General features: G+C 44.1%; 1 protein-coding gene across 3 annotated transcripts in view; it reads left to right on the top strand.

Moving 5' to 3' along the window:
• The first annotated feature begins 729 nt into the window (after nt 1-729).
• The window catches only part of LOC137384711 (ATP-binding cassette sub-family D member 2-like), a 132,279-nt gene continuing 112,229 nt past the window's right edge, over nt 730-20,779 (top strand). For 2 of the 3 annotated variants that reach the window (XR_010977639.1, XM_068059019.1), the window contains exon 1: nt 732-1,818. Coding sequence is in view for 2 of the 3 variants with exons in the window: in XM_068059019.1 (XP_067915120.1) it covers nt 913-1,818 (906 nt within the window). In the remaining variant the exon portion in view is untranslated. Of the gene's footprint in view, nt 1,819-20,779 lie in introns of all 3 variants that reach the window. The other variant, XM_068059020.1, reaches the window with a different exon arrangement.

The raw sequence follows: 20,779 nt of genomic DNA, 5'->3' as shown, positions 1-20,779 counted from the left end.
CTTCCAATCCTCCTTAGATATGGGAGTGGTGACAGAGGACTGGAGGATTGCAAATGTTACACCCATTTTAAAAAAAGGATAAGCCTGGCAACTGCAGGCCAGTCAGCTTAATGTTGGTGGTGAGGAAACGTTTAGATACAATAATGCAGAACAAAATAAATTAGTATTTAGAAAAGTATGGGCTAATAAATATAAGTCAGCATGGATTTGTTATTGTCATTAACCTTTAAAAAAATCTTTTTGTACTATCTTGAGATAGGTAGCTGCAAACTCTTAGTTGCATGTTATTTAATTAAATTTCAATTGTATTTTGTTTAGATTGCTTCATTTGAATTATTGGATAATTTGCATCTTAATGTGACTTCGCCTGAAAATTTAATTCTCCAAGGAAATGTCTGTTACGAAAAATGGACCACATTTTATGCTCATTGGCAGTTCTTAGAAGTCCTCCAAGAGTTTATATGCAGGCTCAAATTTTTCTGGAGTTAAATACACTCTGATTGCACGGGTGCTTGCAATTTTAAAAAAAATGATTCACGTGTACCAATATGAATGAGTGACACTTTGCTGGTCCTTAAAAACATTTTAAAAGTAATGTAAATAAAAGGCCGTCCAGGCTCAGTGGTTTAAAAGTTCAGAGAGTGAGAGGATGGGACGCGCGCACCCCGGGCGGCGGGCACGTCGCTGTGGAATGGTGCATGGAGCGCGCACGGCGGAAGCGCGTGCGCGTTACCGCTGAATGACGTGGGCGCGGTGCGACAGCGCCCGGGAGCGGGTTTCAGTGCGGATCAGATGGTAGTTGCGCTGGGAGCTCTGCACCATGACACTCGGTAACCTTTCGCCTTCCGTCAGCACCATTTGCACCCTCATCGCTTTATTTTGCCTGTGCGGGCTGGACAACTAAGGGTGCAAATGTCCCACTTGCTGCATGTGGCGGCCGGGGTGAAATGGACCAAGTCCAGGGCCACCCGTAGAGCCGTCTTCCTGGTCATCGCTGCTTACGGCGTCAGGAGGTTGTATCCGCTCCTCTACCATCACCTCCACGGGAAACCTCAGCCTGAAACCCCGACACCCCGACAGACGCGCAGCCAGTGCGCTCCCCGGAAATCTCCGGCTGTCGACGCTGATTTTTGGCAGCAGCTGATCGGCCTCGGGAAAATCCTCTTCCCTAAACTGGTTACCAAGGAGCTGGGCTTGCTCTGCCTGCACTCGGTGGCTTTGATTTCCAGGACATTTCTCTCAATTTACGTGGCCGGATTGGACGGGAAGATCGTGAAGACAATCGTTGAAAAGAAACCCAGGAGCTTTGTGCTGAAATTAGTCAAATGGCTTCTGGTGGCCATCCCGGCCACGTTTGTCAACAGCATGATCCGCTATCTGGAATGCAAGCTGGCTCTGGCATTTCGCACTCGCCTCGTAGATCACGCATATCAAACCTACTTCACCGAGCAGACTTACTACAAGGTTAGCAACATGGACGGGAGGCTGGAGAACCCCGACCAGTCGCTGACAGAAGATATCATGATGTTTGCTCAGTCTATTGCACACTTGTATTCCAACCTGACGAAGCCCATCCTGGACGTGATGCTGACTTCCTACACCCTGATCCAGACCGCGACTTCGCGGGGAGCAAACCCCACGGGACCCACGCTTTTAGCGGGACTTGTCGTGTATGCCACAGCCAGGGTATTACGAGCCTTCTCTCCAAGGTTTGGGAAGCTGGTGGCCGAAGAAGCCCAGAGGAAGGGATACTTGAGATACATCCATTCACGTATTATAGCCAATGCAGAAGAGATTGCTTTTTACAGGGGACACAGGGTAAGGATTTTCACAGTGAAACTGGAGCTCATTAAACTGATGGTTTAAAGGCTGTTAGGCCAATGAAAGATGGTACCACCGAAGCCATTAGAGTATTGTTCTAGTCTCCACCTGACACCCTACAATTACTCTAATACTTTGAATCAAAAGATGAGAAGTAGTAAATAGATTATTTATGTAGTAGAAAATGTTTTAGGAAAATAGATTCGTTTCTACCCCTTTGTAGTAATTATGAGTGTGATATGTATTGCCAGAGCTGGCGGGCAGCCATAAAGACAGGGCTAAATTGTGGCGAGTCGAAGAGACTTAGTAGTTGGCAGGAAAAAAGACAGAGGCGCAAGGGGAGAGCCAACTGTGCAACAGCCCCAACAAACAAATTTCTCTGCAGCACCTGTGGAAGAGCCTGTCACTCCAGAATTGGCCTTTATAGCCACTCCAGGCGCTGCTTCACAAACCACTGACCACCTCCAGGCGCGTATCCATTGTCTCTCGAGATAAGGAGGCCCAAAAGAATGTATTGCTACAGTCCTTTATTGACAACCTGGGCAATTGTCAACTGGAGCCCCTTAAGCTTCTGAGGAAGATGTCGTTTTGGTTTCAGCGCCTATTAAAGATTCATCAATTTTACATTGAGGCAAATTTTGCTAATGGTGATGAGGTGGTAACCTGTTAATTAAGAATGTTTACAGCAGTCACCAGTGACTTCCATATTCAAGTTATGAGCTTCCCCTTCCTCTAATGACCACAAATTCGGTTTGTTATGTAGCCCAGAAGAAAGCCAGGGCAGTAAAGGTTTATAAAAACATTTACATCTCTATAGATTTATTTTGGATATTAAATTATGATTTCTGAATTTGAGATTAGAATTATGATTCTGCCAATGGCTGTCAACTTTGTGTGCATTGTAGAGAAAGGATATCATTTTTGAAAATAAGTATTTTGCCACTTTGCATCATATCCATAAACAATCAGGTATAGTGTGGATTTGGTCAGGATCAAGCTGCTGCAACAATGCACCCTGATCTTTCTCCTTTTCCATGCCTTAGAAGAGCACCCTGAACTGGATCAATGTGATGCAAAAGCAAAATACTGCTGATGCTGGAAATATGAAATAAAAACAGAAAATACTGGGAATACTCGGCAGGTCAGGCAGCATCTGAAAGTGGAGAGAGAAACAGAGTTAACAATTCAGGTAGATGACCTATCGTCTGAACAGTTGCTGTGATATGGTTTCTAATACCAGATATACTTGTGGCCTTTCTGAACAAGACTTTCATTTTGGCACAAAATTTACTGTTGTGTTCTTGCACCCATTAGTAACTTGATTGATGCAGACAAAATACCATATTCTCATCTGTGCCCCACACAAACATTCGTACGTGCTTTCTTACCAAAGTCACATCTTACATGTGGATGGACTGAGTAAATTGTGGCTAAATCTTTGTGTCTGACCTAGTTTTCCTATTCAGGGACGGAAGATTGGTCCACTCCACCTGAGTCTTGGGACCAGCTGAATTAGCGGTTAATTTCCTCATTCTTTAAATATGTCAGTTATTTTGATTGTGGGGCTATCCGATGACACAGTGGGTTAGAATACTGTGTTTGAATTTCGCACAAACCATCGGGTTGAATATCAGAATCCTAAATGAAGTGAATTTGTATATTCTAAATCTAGTTTCTGTTACAGCTGAGTAGACAACGCAAAACTGGTTGTAGTTCTGGACTCTTTGGAAGTATTACTGTGAGAAATCAGAAGGATAACTGATGTGAAAGATAGAAAAAGTTACATTTCATGCAGTCGGGAGCATGTGCTGAGTGAAGTTGGAATAAAGGCACATTTCAGTGCAGTCTAGAGAACTTTACACGGCGTGATACAAGTGTTGTATCTGACTGAGAATGCTTGACACAGACACTAGGGGGTGTATTTTTTCACAGGCTTCACGACCCTGATGTTGAGACCAAATTGGGCGAGACCGATGGTGCAATCTTCTGGGAGGTGGCCTCCTAATTGGACGCCTCTGCGCACACTATCCTATTAAGGATGGTGGTGAACTCTTGATGCTGCAGGTCTTAACTGAGGGCTGGCCATTCTGGAGCCTTGACAGCCCCACCAGATGGAGGCATCCTCGGAGGCATGGATGCAAAAAAATAATTATCAGGGCCGCAGCCAGTCAGGCCCTTGGAAGGGAAAGTCCTCCAGCAGAATTGTTTGGACTGCAAATGCAGCCTTTCCTGCCCATTGTGCCTTCATTGGAGCTGCCAGTTGCATTACCCAGTGGTTCTCTTTCCCCCCACCCCCCACCCGCCCCCCCCCCCCCCCCCCAGCCTGCTGCAGGGAAGCTGAATCCATTGAACTGGTGGCCTCCTCATGCGGCAGGGGGCATCTCATAATTGGGGCCTTAACTATTGTTTCATGCCAGAATTTAGTCATGCTCACGACCTTTATCTCCAGTTGTCACTGGCACTGCTCTGTCTCTCTCACTGTAGCTCTGCTGCAGCAGCTCGTTCTCCCACTTCACTTCCTGCACAGTCTGCATTTTTTAATCACCTGACCCCACCCCCCCCCCCCCCCCCATATAGTTTTCCTTTACTTCTCACTTTACAAACGTGCTGGCTGCTGTCCTGCTCATAAGACTTATATGACAAGCTGTGGCTTCGCGGTGCCTCTGAGTCAGCAATTTGTGGGTTCAAGCACCACTCTAGAGACTTGAGCATAAAATCTGGGCTGGCACTTATTACGAACTCATAGGTGAGAAAGGTGTCTAGGGGTCTCTTACTGTCTTCACCTGGTCTTATTGTAACTGGGTTTATGTTTTAAACCACTGTGTTTTGAGCTCCCCCTTTGTGAATCCTTGTTCACCATTTTCCAATTATAAGGCAAATAAATGAGCATAAACAGGCTTTCAGGTTTTGAGAAGTAAAGTGAAATTTTATTAAAACTTAAACTCTAATTCGGTTAACGCCTGCGGATACACGCCGCGCCCCATGTGAGCATGCATATGCGATACGCACATGCAAATAGGGACAGAAAAGAGCAGAAGAAAAATAAAATGGAGAAGTTTTATATCAGAAGAGTTTCTTGTTTACTGTGTTTCGAGCTCACTGTAGTCCCTTTGTAAGTAGTTGTTGTTTTTGTTGGGGCCCAGTTTTCTTCTTAAACCTTGTTCACTATTGGAGACTTTTCTCTCTTGTGGTTCATATGCCTTCAGTGGTTTCTGAAGCTGGTGAGAGTGAGATGAGAGCAGACAGGAGAGAGGTCTCTTCAGTCAAGGAGCTAACAGCCTTCTGAGTTCAAACACTCTGTGGCAAGTTCAAAATTCAAACAACTCCAACAGTCAGCCGGTCATGTGACTAAACTGGTTTGACCACGTTTGTTTGTGTATTCGGCCATCTTGGTGTTTAACCTGGGATGCTTCAGCGTTTGGTAATCAAAAGTCCTTTGTGGATTAAGTTGGAGCAGAGACTAGCCCCTTTGTCCTTTGGAGTACAGTCTGTTGATATGATAATGTTTCGCTCCAGCCAAAGTCTCCAATTGTTTTTTAAAGCAAGTTCTTTCTTCAGCAACAGTGCAAAATCAGTTTTCATGTGGCAAAATTATTTTTCCTTATTCTTGGCAGGTGGGGGCTTGCCTGACAGTATGTTAATTGGCTGTCTCCATGGCGCTCCAAGCCCGCCCCTGGGAAAGTTTGCCGGTGGCAGGAATTCGTCGAGGAACCGTCCCGACAAGGCACTCCCCTATTTTCCCACCTCACCACGCCCCCACTTCCAAGCCCGCTACCACAGCCCTAGATGTCAGAGTGAATGTTATTTCTTGTTCTTGCGTAGATAGTTCAACCTAATTTCTTTTAATGTAATAACTCTATGCTCAGGCACAATGACACCAAATAAGACTTCAGACAGATTGCACAATTTATGCATTGGAGGCCAACTACAGCAATTACAAGCTTCTACGCAGTCACTGACCAAATATAGTAAATGCCTATGACAAATTAGTTCCCAAAAAGCAGTAAGATACTTGCTTTATATTATTGAGATAAATTATAAAAATGTAGTATTTTAGATTTTTCTTATTCATTCATAGGATGTGGGCGTCGCTGGCTAGTCCAGCATTTATTGCTCATCCCTAATTGCCCTTGAGAAGGTGGTGGTGAGCTGCCTTCTTGAACCGCTGCAGTCTATGTGAGGTAGGTACACCCACAGTGCTGTTAGGAAGGGAGTTCCAGGATTTTGACTCAGCGACAGTGAAGGAATGGCAATATAGTTCCAAGTCAGGATGGTGTGTGACTTGGAGGGGAACTTGCAGGTGGTGGTGTTCCCATGCATTTGCTGCCCTTGTCCTTCCAGTTGGTAGAGGTCGTGGGTTTGGACGGTGCTGTTGAAGGAGCCTTGGTGCATTGCTGCAGTGCATCTTGTAGATGGTACAACTGCTGCCACTGTGTGTCGGTGGAGGAGGGAGTGAATGTTTGTGGATGAGGTGCCAATCAAGCGGGCTGCTTTGTCCTGGATGGTGTCGAGCTTCTTGAGTGTTGTTGGAGCTGCACCCATCCAGGCAAGTGGAGAGAATTCCATCACACTCCTGACTTGTGCCTTGTAGGTGTTGGATAGGCTTTGGGGAATCGGGAGGTGAGTTACTCGCTGCAGGATTCCTAGCCTCTGACCTGCTCTTGTAGCCACGGTATTTATATGGCTATTCCAGTTCAGTTTCAGCCCCTAGGATGTTGATAGTGGGGGATTCAGCGATGGTATTGCCCTTGAATGTCAAGGGCAGATGGTTAGACTCTCTCTTGTTGGAGATGGTCATTGCCTGGCACTTGTGTGGTGCGAGTGTTCCTTGCCACTTACCAGCCCAAGCTTGGATACTGTCCAGGTCTTGCTGCATTTCTACACAGACTGCTTCAGTATCTAAGGAGTTACGAATGATGCTGAACATTGTGCAACCATCAGCGAACATCCCCACTTCTGACCTTATGATTGAAGGAAGGTCATTGATGAATCAGCTGAAGATGGTTGGGCCAAGGACACTACCCTGAGGAACTCCTGCAGTGATGTCCTGGAGCTGAGATGATTGACCTCCAACAACCACAACCATCTTCCTTTGCACTAGATACGACTCCAACCAGCGGAGAATTTTCCCCCTGATTTCCATTGACTTCAGTTTTGCTGGGGCTCCTTGATGCCATACTCTGTCAAATGCTGCCTTGATGTCAAGGGCTGTCACTCTCGCCTCACCGCTTGAATTCAGCTCCTTTGTCCATGTTTGAACTAAGGCTGTAATGAGGTCGGGAGCTGAGAGGCCCTGGTGGAACCCAAAGTGAGTGTCACTGAGCAGGTTATTGCTAAGCAAGTGCCACTTGATGGCATTGTTGATGACACCGTCTATCATTTTACTGATGATTGAGAGTAGACTGATGGGGTGGTAATTGGCCGGGTTGGACTTGTCCTGCTTTCTGTTTATGGGACATACCTGGGCAATTTTCCACATTTCCAGGTAGGTGCCAGTGTTGTAGCTGTACTGGAACAGCTTGGCTCGGGGCGCGGCAAGTTCTAGAGCACAGGTCTTCAGTACTATTGCTGGAATGTTGTCAGGGCCCATTGCCTTTGCAGTATCCAGTGCCTTCAGTCATTTCTTGATATCACGCGGAGTGAATCGAATTGGCTGAAGTCTGGCATCTGTGATGCTGGGGACTTCAGGAGGAGGCCGAGATGGATCATCAACTCGGCATTTCTGGCTGAAGATTGTCGCAAGTGCTTCAGCCTTATCTTTTGCACTGATGTGCTGGACTCCCCCGTCATTGAGGATGGGGATATTTGTGGAGCCGCCTGCTCCAGTTAGTTGTTTAATTGTCCACCACCATTCACGGCTGGATGTGGCAGGACTGCAGAGCTTAGATCTGATCCGTTGCTATGGGATTGCTTAGCACTGTCTATCTCATGCTGCTTACTCAGTTTGGCACGCAAGTAGTCCTGTGTTGTAGCTTCACCAGGTTGGCACCTCATTTTGAGATATGCCTGGTGCTGATCCTGGCATGCCCTCCTGCACTCTCCATTGAACCAGGGTTGTTCTCCTGGCTTGATGGTAATGGTAGAGTGGGGGATATGCCGGGCCATGAGGTTACAGATTGTGGTTGAGTACAATTATGCTGCTGCTGATGGCTCACAGCACCTAATGGATGCCCAGTTTTGCATTGCTAGATCTGTTCTAAATCTGTCCTATTTAGCACGGTGGTGGTGCCACACAACACGATGGACGGTATCCTCAATGTGAAGGTGGGACTTCATCTCCACAAGGATTGTGCGCTGGTCACTCCTACCAATGCTGTCATGGACAGATGCATCTGAGGCACGCAGATTGGTGAGGACGAGGTCAGGTATGTTTTTCCCTCTTGTTGGTTCCCTCACCACCTGCTGCAGACCCAATTTAGTAGCTATGTCCTTTAGGACTTGGCCAGCTCGGTCAGTAGTGGTGCTACTGAGCCACACTTGGTGATGGACATTGAAGTCCCCCACTCAGAGTGCATTCTACGCTCTTGCCACCCTCAGTGCTTCCTCCAAGTGGTGTTCAACATGGAGGAGTACTGACTCTTCAGTTGAGGGAGGGTGGTAGGTGGTAATCAGCTGGAGGTTTCCTTGCCCATGTTTGACCTGATGCCATGAGACTTGGAGTCGATGTTGAGGACTCCCAAGGCAACTCCCTCCCGACTGTGCACCACTGTGCCGCTAGCTCTGTTGGGTCTGTCCTGCCGGTGGGACAGGATATACCCGGAAATAGTGACAGCAGTGTCTGGGACATTGTCTGTAAGGTATGATTCCGTGAGTATGACTATGTCAGGCTGTTGCTTGACTAGTCTGTGGGACACCTTTCCCAACTTTGGCACAAGCCCCCAGATGTTAGTAAGGAGGACTTTGTCGGGTAAACAGGGCTGGGTTTGCCATTGTCGATGCCAGATGGTCCATCTGGTTTCATTTTTATTGACTTCGTAGTGGTTAGATACAACTGAGTAGTTTGCTAGGCTATTGCAGAGGGCATGTAAAAGTCAACCACATTCTTGTGGGTCTGGATTCACGTAGGCCAGACCAGGTAAGGACAGCCGATTTCCTTCCCTAAACTTAGACTAGCTTTTAATTCCAGATTTTAAAACATAAACATAATTACTGCAGATCTCAAAGGGGTAAGTAAATGTTACTTAACTAAACATTTCTACAGTTCTCATAGCCGAAAATGTTTTTATTTTCCGTTGGAGGCTCTAACATATTTCTTTTTGAAATAAAAAGAAAAATACTCCTGGAAATCCGAAACAAAAACAGAAAGCACTGAAACACACCGGTCAGTCAGCATTTTAAAAAATTCATTCATTCATAGGGACGGGCAGTAAATGCTGGCCTTGCCAAATTACCCTTGAGGAGTTGGTGAGCCACCTTCCTGAAACGCTGCAGTCCGTGTCGTGAAAGTACTCCCACAATGCTGTTAGGGAGGGATTTTGACCTAGCAACAATGAAGGAACTGCAATATATTTCCAAGTCCGGACAGTGTGTGACTTGTAAGTGTGTTCCCATGTGCCTGCTGCTGTTGTCTTTCTAGGCGGCAAAGGTCATGGGTTTAGGAGGTGCTGTCGAAGAAGCTTTGGCGAGTTGGTGCTGTGCATCTCATAGATGGTACACATTGTAGCCGCGTTCAAGTGGGCTGCTTTGTCCTTGATGGTATCGAGCTTCTTGTGTTGGAGCTACGTTCATCAGGAAAGTGGAGAATATTTTATCACACTTGACTTATGCCTTCTAGATGGTGGAAAGGCTTTGAGGAATCAGAGGGCAAGTCACTCAGTGCAGAATACCTTGCATCCGACCAGCTTATTATTTATCTTTGGAGAACACTGATATATGAACATTTTGGGAGCTCTCCCTTCTTCAAAACCCTGTTTAATTTCTTTTTTGAACTCTGTCATTTCATAAATCAGTTTAGCACTCCCTCCCTAACAGCACTGTGGGAGTACCTTCACCACACAAACTGCAGCGTGGCTCACCACCACCTCTTCAAGGGTAATTAGGAATGGGCAGTAAATGCTGGCCTTGCCAACGAATGAATACATTTTTAACAATGCTGACTGACCTGCTGTGTGTTTGTGTTTTCTGTTTTTGTTTCGGATTTCCAGGATCTGCAGTATTTTTCTCTTTACTTAAAAAAGGAAATATGTTAGACCTCCAACTGAAATAAACATTTTTATTGCTAAGAATGAGAACTGTAGAAATGTTTAGTTCAGTAACATTTACTTACCTGTTTGAGATCTGCAGTAATTATGTTTATTTTAAAATCCAAAATGCCAAATTCACAGGAGAGCCACTTTACAAAAGCAGCATACACTGACTGGGGTAAGAGGGATTCAGAATATACTGTCAAGTAGTCAGTAGCATTCAGTTTTCATAGCCACACAATGAGCATACAGAATGGGGCGAGGGGCTGGAGAATTTGAGTGGAACACATGCCTGAATGAGGGAAGGAAAATTTTCTTGTCATCCGGTGCCTGGCAGCAGCAAAATCTGGGGCATGAGGAGTATAGAGGTGCTTCTGTGGTTCCTGGTCTCGACCCCAGTGTCCCTGGTCTGATGCTTTGGGAAATTTCTCATAAGGTTGAGACTTTGATTCTGTGAATGGCAAGCCTTTTGTTGATTTTATATGTAACAAAAATCCTGGTGTGTTTTGCACCCTTCACCAGTTCAAAATGTGGTAATCTCTGTTAGAGTTAGATAATGCGTGGAAGTACTCAATCTGAAACACTGGTCTTCGCTGCAATGTTTTTGAAGCATCAGCATCCAAATATTACTTCATCTGTGTGGCTATCTTCATTTGTAACCTTAGAAAGTGAAGGCTAGTGCATTAGTCAATGTTGGGACATTCTGGAACTGTTTTAAATTGATACTAATTTTGCAATATAGCTCCAGAGCCACACCATGCCCTGACTTTGGAGGGGAGCAGTGTGACACCTGTTTCACAATGTTTGGGTTTAACACCATGTAACTCCAGTGCAATTTCAAACTGGTCCATTGGATACTCCGTTATTCACAACAAGCTGTGTTTATAAATTCACCCAGTGCTTACTTAAATGCACTCGAGTGTGAGCTGGGAGCAGGACAGTTAATTGTACATGTGCAGAAATCTCTCCTAGTTGAATTGCAGCCAGCTAGTGTAAACAAAGTACCACAGTATCTCACCAAAGCTTTTGACCTCGTCAGCAGACGTGGTCTCTTCAGACTACTTGAAAAGATTGGATGCCCACCAAAGCTACTACGTATCACCACCTCATTCCATGACAATATGAAAGGCACAATTCAACATGGTGGCTCCTCATCAGAGCCCTTTCCTATCCTGAGTGGCGTGAAACAGGGCTGTGTTCTCACACCCACACTTTTTGGGATTTTCTTCTCCCTGCTACTTTCACATGCGTTCAAGTCCTCTGAAGAACGAATTTTCCTCCACACAAGATCAGGGGGCAGGTTGTTCAACCTTGCCGGTCTAAGAGCGAAGTCCAAAGTACGGAAAGTCCTCTTCAGGGAACTCCTCTTTGCTGACGATGCTGCTTTAACATCTCACACTGAAGAGTGTCTGCAGAGTCTCATCGACAGGTTTGCGGCTGCCTGCAATGGATTTGGCCTAACCATCAGCCTCAAGAAAATGAACATCATGGGGCAGGATGTCAGAAATGCTCCATCCATCAATATTGGCGACCACGCTCTGGAAGTGGTTCAAGAGTTCACCTACCTAGGCTCAACTATCACCAGTAACCTGTCTCTAGATGCAGAAATCAACAAGCGCATGGGAAAGGCTTCCACTGCTATGTCTAGACTGGCCAAGAGAGTGTGGGAAAATGGCGCACTGACACGGAACACAAAAGTCTGAGTGTATCAAGCCTGTCTCCTCAGTACCTTGCTCTATGGCAGCGAGGCCTGGACAACGTATGTCAGCCAAGAGCGACGTCTCAATTCATTCCATCTTCGCTGCCTCCGGAGAATACTTGGCATCAGGTGGCAGGACCGTATCTCCAACACAGAAGTCCTCGAGGCGGCCAACATCCCCAGCTTATACACACTACTGAGTCAGCGGCGCTTGAGATGGCTTGGCTGTGTGAGCTGCATGGAAGATGGCAGGATCCCCAAAGACACATTGGACAGCGAGCTCGCCACTGGTATCAGACCCACCGGCCGTCCATGTCTCCGCTTTAAAGACGTCTGCAAACGCGACATGAAATCCTGTGACATTGATCACAAGTCGTGGGAGTCAGTTGCCAGCGTTCGCCAGAGCTGGCGGGCAGCCGTAAAGGCGGGGCTAAAGTGTGGCGAGTCGAAGAGACTTAGCAGTTGGCAGGAAAAAAGACAGAGGCGCAAGGGGAGAGCCAACTGTGCAACATCCCCGACAAACAAATTTCTCTGCAGCACCTGTGGAAGAGCCTGTGACTCTAGAATTGGCCTTTAAAGCCACTCCAGGCACTGCTTCACAAACCACTGACCACCTCCAGGCGCTTATCCATTGTCTCTCGAGATAAGGAGGCCAAAGAAAAGTGTAAACAAAGTACCACAGGTTATGAATGAATTTAGTAGCTGCCATCGTTCGATTGATAGCAATGGTATAACTGCACCCTAAACCAGTAGAATTCCTGCAGAAGCCATTGTAGCACCCTGTTGGCTGGAGCTGAAATTTAGTGTTTTAGTAGTGAGGGCTGTTAGATTTAATCCTAGTTCATTAGTCACCACGTATTGTCGCAACTTATCTCTGTTCTAACAAGTGCAGAACTTCTATTTTTAGGTACTAAACTGAGAAAAGTTAAGGATTTTTCCCATTTTAAGCTTAAAGTTTGATGTTAGAGGTTAGAAATAGTTTACATTGAAGCAAAGACCTTTTGTCCTCCACAACCCTGAAAAGAGGAATGCAGCTATTCTTTGCTTATTTGTTTAATTTACATAAGTCTATGTTAACTACTCACAGAAGAAGAGGATAAAGTTAATGCTGCCGTAGAGAAGGACGTAGAGATATAGGATAGGATAAAAAAAAAATCGAACGGAGGTGCTAAATAAATTGGCATCACTCAACATTAACAGGTCACCTGTCCAGATGAGGTGCATTCTGAGTTGCTGAGAGAAGCTAGGATGGAGATAGCAGAAAATCTGACCATAATCGGTCTGTGTCCACCTTGGACTGGAGGGTTGCTAATGTTACACCACTATTCAAAAAAGGAAGCGATAGACTGACTCTCTTCTGTTATCAGGTTTAATGTCAGTGGTGGGAATCAAAGAGAAAATTAATTGTCATTTGGAGAAGCGTGGGCCAATAAGGCATAGTTGGCACAGGTTTCTTAAAGGCAAATTGTGTCTGACTAACCTGATTGAGTTCTTTTAAGCAACAGAGAGGGTTGATGACGGTAGAACAATACATGTGGTATCTATGGACACTGAAAAGGCATTTGATGAAGTACCACATAACAGACTTTTTCGAAAAATAGAAGCACGTGGCATTAAAGCGACATGGGTAACTTGAGTACTTAATTGGCTAAAGGCTAGGAGGCAGAGAGTAGTGGTGAATGGCTGTTTTTCTGACTGGGGAGAAGGATGCAGTGGGGTCCCCCAGGGATTGGTATTAGGACTTGGATATAGTAAGTACAGTTTTGAAGTTTGCCAAGTTTTTTATCATCTGAAAAGAAGTAAATAATGAGGATAGTAGCAGACTTCAGGAGGACTTGACAGATTGATGAAATGGCAGATGTATGAAAGATCAATTTAATGCAGATAAGTGTGAAGTAATGCACTTTGGGAGGAACAAATTGGAGCGGCAGTATAAGCAAAATCAGTTAATCTCTCCTGGCTTCCACCCTATCACAGACTTTCACTTTTGTTCTTTTCTCACCCTCCCGGCTTTCACTTGCTTAAAACCTATTACATCTCTAACTTTTCCCAGTTCTGATGAAAGGTCATCGATTTGAACCGTTAACTCTGTTTCTCTCTCCACAGATGCTGTCAGAGTATTTCCAGCATTTTCTATTTTTATTTAGATTTCCAGCATCTGCAGTATTTGGATTTTGTATAATCAAAATGGCCCTATTTTGAGTGGGATTCAAGAGTAGAGGGACCTGGAGTCGTATGTCCACAGATCTTTAAAGGTGGCAGGTCAAGTTGACAAGACGGTTGAGAAAGCATATGGGATACTTGACTTTGTAAATAGGGGCATTGAATACAAAAACAAGGAAGTCATGGTAAACCTTCACAGATTACAGGTTAGGCCTCAGCTGAAGTATTGTGTACAATTCTGGGCACTATACTTTACAAAGAATGCCTGGAGAAACTGGGATTGCTCTCAGAGCAGCGAAGGTTAAGGGGGTGACCTAACAGGTATTCAAAATTAATGAGGGATTTTGACAGAGTAAGTAGGGAGAAACTGTTTCTTCTGGCAGGTATATTGGTAACAAGAGGTCATATATTTAAAATAATTGCCAAAAGGCGTAGAGGGGAAATGAAATGTTTTTTCACACCGAGGGTTGTTAAGATCTGGAATGCAGTGTCTGAAAGGGTGTTCGAAGCAGATTCCGTGGTAATTTTCAAAAGACAATCAGACATATGCTTGAAGAGTACAAATTTGGGTGGGGGGGTGGGACTGAATTGAACAGCTCTTTCAAAGAGCCAGCACAGGCACAATGGGCCAAATAGCCTCTTCCTGTGCTGTAAGATTCTATGATTCTACAATATTGGTATGTTGGTAGCTACCGAATTAATTCATACCCTGTAGTATCTTGTTTACGCTGTTTTCTATTTATATAATGAATAGCAATGTAGTTTTACACTGACTTCAGAAATTTAAAACACCTGATTTTTGTGTTGACTTGATCATTACAGAAAGTAATAATCTTTAATAATTAGTTTTTATCTGTCCGGACTTTTTGATTGGTTAGTTTTAAGGGGCGTGTCTGTTGGTGGGTTTATTTGGCAGATGGTGTCTGGCGCACGCAGAGACACTTGGGGTGTGCGAAGGACTGGAGCGCGTGATGCATGTGTGGTGCCAACAGTTGGTAGTGGTGGTGGCAGCAGGATGGGGGGATTGATGGAGAATAAAAAAAGAGGAAGAGAAGGGGAGCCCAACACCAAAGCTATCCTGGCTGGAGAGATTGTCTCCATGAGGGAATGGGATAGGATTGATGGGAAGGATGGAAGGAATGGGATGAGATGGAAAGGATGGAATGGGGACCGCATGGATGAGATGAGGTATTTATTAAGTGTGGCAAAATGGCAGGGACAATTATTTGATACAACTTATTATTCAAAAGTTATTCTTTGTGCTAAAAATGAAGGTTCACTAGATTTGAATGAAAAAGTTTTAGAAAAGCTGTCAGGTGAATTAAAAGAATACACCAGCTTTAATTCCATAGAGGAAGAAGATGATAACAGTCCATACCCCCCAGGGTTTCTATACAGTCTAACTCCAATGCGCATGTCACTGCACAAACTTAGACTGAGTGCGAAACCAGCGGGGAGTATAACTGAGTTATACTTAGGCAGAGAGAGAGAGAGAGACCGACTAGCGGGAGTTTAACAGAGCGATGGGAAGGAGTGAGAGAAAACAAGACCAGTGGGGAATTTAACAGAGTGGTGGCAGAGAGAGAGCGCTAGGCCAGCAGGAAGTCTAACGGAGCATATGCAGGGAGAGAAAGCGAAACCAGTGGGGAATAGAGTGAGAGAGAGCAGAACGACCACGTTCTGAGAAAAATCAACATTTGACGATGCAGGAAAACAGGTAGTTGGTTGGTGAGTATTTTTCTCATTTATCTTTCAAAACCTGGGTAATTTTAGTAATTGTAAGGTTTTAGTATTGTTATGAAGATGCTTCTGTTTTTGTTAAAATATTTTTTAAAGGAATTCATAGTCAAACTGAATAAATGTTGGACCAGTTTCTTTTCAAGAGAGTCATCAAGGGGACACTGAAAGAGACTGGTTTGGCAACAATGTTTACTGGATGTCACATGACTCAAGTTTAAAAAAATAAATAAATAGAAACGCTGGTAACAGGAAGAAGAGGGCAGAGAAGTGACAGGCGCCCTTTGGGCAAGCTCAGGAGCAGCAGCGCACATCTGAGAGGGTAGAAAACTCACAAGCTTTTTGTTTTAGAGTCAGTGTGTTTTACTTTCTGGAATGAGGAAAAGTTAGCTCCTGCTGATGAAGAAGTGTCAAGGAAGGAGAGAAGACCACAACCTAGCTTGCTTTCCAGCATCTGTAAAAGACCCTGAGAAGTCCACTGTGTCAATTCATCTCGTCTCCTGTCTTTGGAAAAAAAGCCTGCTAAATTACTTCTCAATGTTGCCTGAAAAGAACTGTTCTAAAAGATCCCAGTGATCTGTCTGCATGTACTTGGACATTAGACTGTATGCCAATTTTGGAACACAATGTATCTCATCAGCTGTTTTCTTCAGGAAAGAGCAAGTATTCAGCCCAAGTGTTTTTTGTCTGTAACAGAGCCCTGAATTTAAAAAATTCCTTTTTCCTTTTCCAGTTAACTGGTGTATTTATATATGAGAGTGTGAGGGGCTAAGGTCAAAAGGGGACTTTAAAATTTTCAATCATGTATTTATGCTTTACTTCATTACTAGTTAAGACTTGTTTAATAATAAACTGATTATTTTGTTGTTCATTAAAGAAACCTGGTCAGTGTGTTCTATTCTGGGAAAAATAGAGTATATGATTGATCATATCGGTAAGTGGGAATATTGAAAATATATGTTGTGACCTGTGGAGAAGTGGGACTAGAATGAGCAGGGCACTCCTCCCGCCTCAGTTGTAACAGTAAGGTTTACGAATAGTAAAGCTTATTAGATTGGCTGGTGAGTATCTCCTTTTTATTACTGTTGGTAAGGTTTATTACAATTGGTGAAGTTATTACTACTATTGGTAACGTTTTAGTATTGCTAGGGTGTATTAATAACGGTAAGGTAGATTTATATTGGCAAAGTTTATTATCAGCAGTAGTAAGGTTATTACTATTGATAGGATTATTAGGAGTAGCAGTATTTAGTTGTAGTACCAAGATTTATTACCTAATCGATAGAGGACTGGCAGGGCTACTCCAACCTCTCGAGAGCATATCCTGTGCTAGGTAGGAACTCCAGAATGCTTCTCGTGTCCTGGATAACAATACGTGCAAGAAGAGTTGTCAGTGGTAGCAGCTTGAGCTCTGGGTTTCGGAACTTGAGCAGTGGCTGTTGTCGCTGTGGTATATCAGAGATTTGAGAGCTTTGTGGATAACCCATTTATAGACGTTGTCACCCCGCAGCTTTAGAGTATGCAGGCAGAGAGGAAATAGGTGACCACCAGACAGTCAAGAAGAAATAGGTAGTGCAGGAGACCCCTCAGTGCAACTCACTCTCCAGCCGGTATTTAGTTATGAATACTGAGGAAAGTGATGGTTCATCTGGGGAGTGCAGGCAGAGCCAAGGCCACAGCACTCTGGGTGGCTCAGCTGTACGAGGTGGGTACAAAGAAGATTCGAAGAGTGATAGTGATAGGAGATTCGATAGTCAGGGGAACAAACAGGTGTTTCTGTTGCCACAGCCGTGAATCCAGGATGGGGCGTTGCCTCCCTGGTGCCGCTGAATGGCTGTAAAGCACCCTGGGAGGGGAAGATGAACAGTCAGCAGTTATCGTCCACATTGGTACTAATGACATAGATTGCAAGGGGGATGTTTTCCTACAGAAAGAGTTTAATGAACTAGTTAAGAAATTAGCAAGCAGGTCCTCAAAATAGTAATCTCTGGATTACTCCCAGTATCACATGCGAGTGAGTACAGAAATAGGAGAGAGTGCAGATGAATGTTTGGCTGGAAAGACTGTGCAGAAGGGAGGGCTTTAGATTCTTAGGGCACTGGGACCAGTTCTGGAGAAGGTGGGACCTGTACAAGCTGGACGGGTTGCATCTGAACAGAGCTGCTCAAGGGCAATTGGGGATCGGCAATAAATGCTGGCCTAGCCAGCGATGCCCAATCCCATGAAGCTATTTTTTTAAAAATAGCTAGGACAAATTTCCTTGTGTGGCGATTTTGCTAGTGTTATTGGGGAGGGTTTAAACTAACTTAGCGGGGTGCGGGAACCAGGTAATAATACAAGAGATGAGCACTAAGGTGCACAGAGAATTGGAAGAGACAGATATCACTAGTGTAGGAAATGGCAAAACATTAGGTGGGCTCAGAGTAAGAGTGCTAGACTACCTTGTTTATTTTTTGTCACAAATCTGTCAGTGGAACAGTTATAGTAAAATTTGGTATAAACCTGTGGTAGAAACCACAGATCCCTAAGAACCTCATGATGTCTCGCTTAGTCCTAGGGGTGGGGAATTCCACCAATGCTTGTACTTTTGCTGTCCTTGGCAGCATTTGTCCTTGCCTTACTATATGCCCGAAGTAGGTTACTCCTGGCTTTTGCAAATTCACTTTTGGCAAGGTTTATCACTAAATCAGCCAGTTGTAATTTTCTAAACAGAGCTTCTAGTTGTTCCAGATGGTCCTTCCAAGAGTCACTGTATACCAGCACATCAGGGGTAGAGAAGGGGGTAGTTCCATATTAGATGGGAGTCAACTGAGAAGGACTATGAGGAATGCAAAGGCAGGATTACAATGCATGTTGTTATGACCAAGGTGGGAGGAGTGCAGTGTCTTTTCTAGTTCCACTTCTCCACAGGTCACAACATATATTTAAATGTTTACCCAGTTACCGATTTGACCATATCATAGACCCTACTTTTATCTCTGAATAAAATACATAACCAGATTTCTTTAATAAACAACAAAATTATCAGTTTATTATAAAACAAGACATAACCAGTAACGAAACAAAGCATTAACACATAGATTGAATTATGGAAGTTCCCTTTTACCTTAGCCCTTCACAGACAGACACAAACACACAATGGTTAAACAAAAAATAGAGATTTTCTCTTTAGAGCTCGTCACAAAAAAAGGACAAAAAAGAATACTTTGGCCAAATACTTGCTAATTCTTGAAAAAAAAGAGAAGATATGGAAAGATGTCAGTTGTCCCTTCTGGTTTGGCATCCCAAGTACGCGTAGATGGTGTCACTGGGATCTTTCTAGAACAGTTCTTTCAGACAGCGTTGAAGATCTGTTTGGCAGGCTTTCCAGGAGAAATGTGGCAAAAGGGGTTTCTGGCAAGCCTTTCAGGAGAAACGCTGCATTTGTTTCTCTATTTCTTGCACTTGATTCTCAGGAAGTTCTCAAACAGATGAAAGAGGGTGCTGATGGTTACTGCTCTTTTGGCTGTTTTTCTCCAACTGCCTTCAAAACAGTTCACACCCCAACACACTGTACAAAGTGAAAACAAAAACAATATCACGAGAGTCAACCCTACTGACCCCTATAAATCTTGACCTGTCACCACTTCTCTGTAAACATCTTCTCTAAGTCAAAAAGTCCCTGCTGGGTATTTATTTGAAGACAGGTGACATCCAGTAAGAGTTGTTTACAAACCAAGTCCAAAAGACCTTCCGATGTTGTCAGTGAAAAAACATCCAAGGAATCCTTTTCGGTTTTCCCAAATAAAACAATGTCCATAATTCTAAACTACATGAGTCCTCAAAAATACAGAAGCACCGTTATCACACCTCCATCCTTGCAGGAATGTAATGCCATTTTCAAATGCACTTCATTACAAAGAGTGGCGGAAAAAAACAGAAGATGAAAAATATTTTAAAACCCATTTTCACACTCTTACTCATTCACTCTTTACCTGTAGCTAATACAGTTCTGCTTTGTACCATCTTTGCACTTAGGTAATTCATAGCAAAGTTAAATCCTAGACAGAGCACCTGCAATCACATTTTTCCCGCCATGTGGATAATCTTGGTGATATGGTTGCAATAGTAAACTCCATTGGAATAGTCTGGCATTCTGACTTTTGAATTTTTTCACAAAGGGTTATAATCAGTATATACCAGTGTCTCTCTGTAGTCGTGATGCACATAGACCTCAGAATGTTTAAGAGCTACTAATAAGCTTTTTCCATGGTTGAATATTGTTCTTGGTGTCAATTTAGTTTTTTGGAAAAGTATCCCACTGGCCTTTTTATGCCTGATTCATTGTCTTGTAACAGAACTGCACTGACCTCAGGTCACTAGCATCAATTGCTGCCTTGAAGGGCTTAGTGAAATTTGGAGCAGCCAACACTGGTTCATGAATCAAAATGGCACTCAGCCTCTCAAAAGATGCTTGGCACTCTGCTGAACACACTACCTTGTTTATTTTTTGTCACAAATCTGTCAGTGGAACAGCTAAAGTAAAATTTGGTACAAACCTGTGGTAGAAACCACAGATCCCTAAGAACCTCATGATGTCTTGCTTAGTCCTAGGGGTGGGGAATTCCACCAATACTTGTACTTTTTCTGTTCTTGGCAGCACTTGTCCTTGCCCTACTATATGCCCGAGGTAGGTTACTCTGGCTTTTGCAAATTCACTTTTGGCAAGGTTTATCACTAAATCAGCCAGTTGTAATTTTCTAAACCGAGCTTCTAGTTGTCCAGATGGTCCTTCCAAGAGTCCCTGTATACCAGCGCATCGTCAAGGTAAACCACGCAGTTATGAACACTGGCTACCACTTGGTTCATTAGTCTCTGAAAAATGGCTGGGGCATTTTTTTTTAGCCCAAATGGCATTACTCGACATTGGAAAAGACCACCTGATGTGACAAAGGCTGATATTTCTTTAGATTAGGAGTGTTAAAGGAACCTGCCAGTATCCCTTTAACAAATCTTTTTTTGTAAGAAATGTGGCACTGCCCACTCTGTCCATACAGTCATCCAAGCTAGGAATTGGGTAGGAGTCTGCCTTTGTTACTGCATTAACCTTTCTGTAGTCTGTGCAGAATCTAGTTGCACCGTAAGGTTTAGGCATAACATGACTGGGCAGCTCCAGCTACTTTGACTGGGTTCAATT

This window comes from Heterodontus francisci, chromosome 27 (assembly GCF_036365525.1).
Source record: "Heterodontus francisci isolate sHetFra1 chromosome 27, sHetFra1.hap1, whole genome shotgun sequence".
In the NCBI taxonomy this organism is placed as follows: domain Eukaryota; kingdom Metazoa; phylum Chordata; class Chondrichthyes; order Heterodontiformes; family Heterodontidae; genus Heterodontus; species Heterodontus francisci.
The sequence above is the reverse complement of the archived record's forward strand: the minus strand, read 5'-3'. Positions and strand labels throughout refer to the sequence as shown.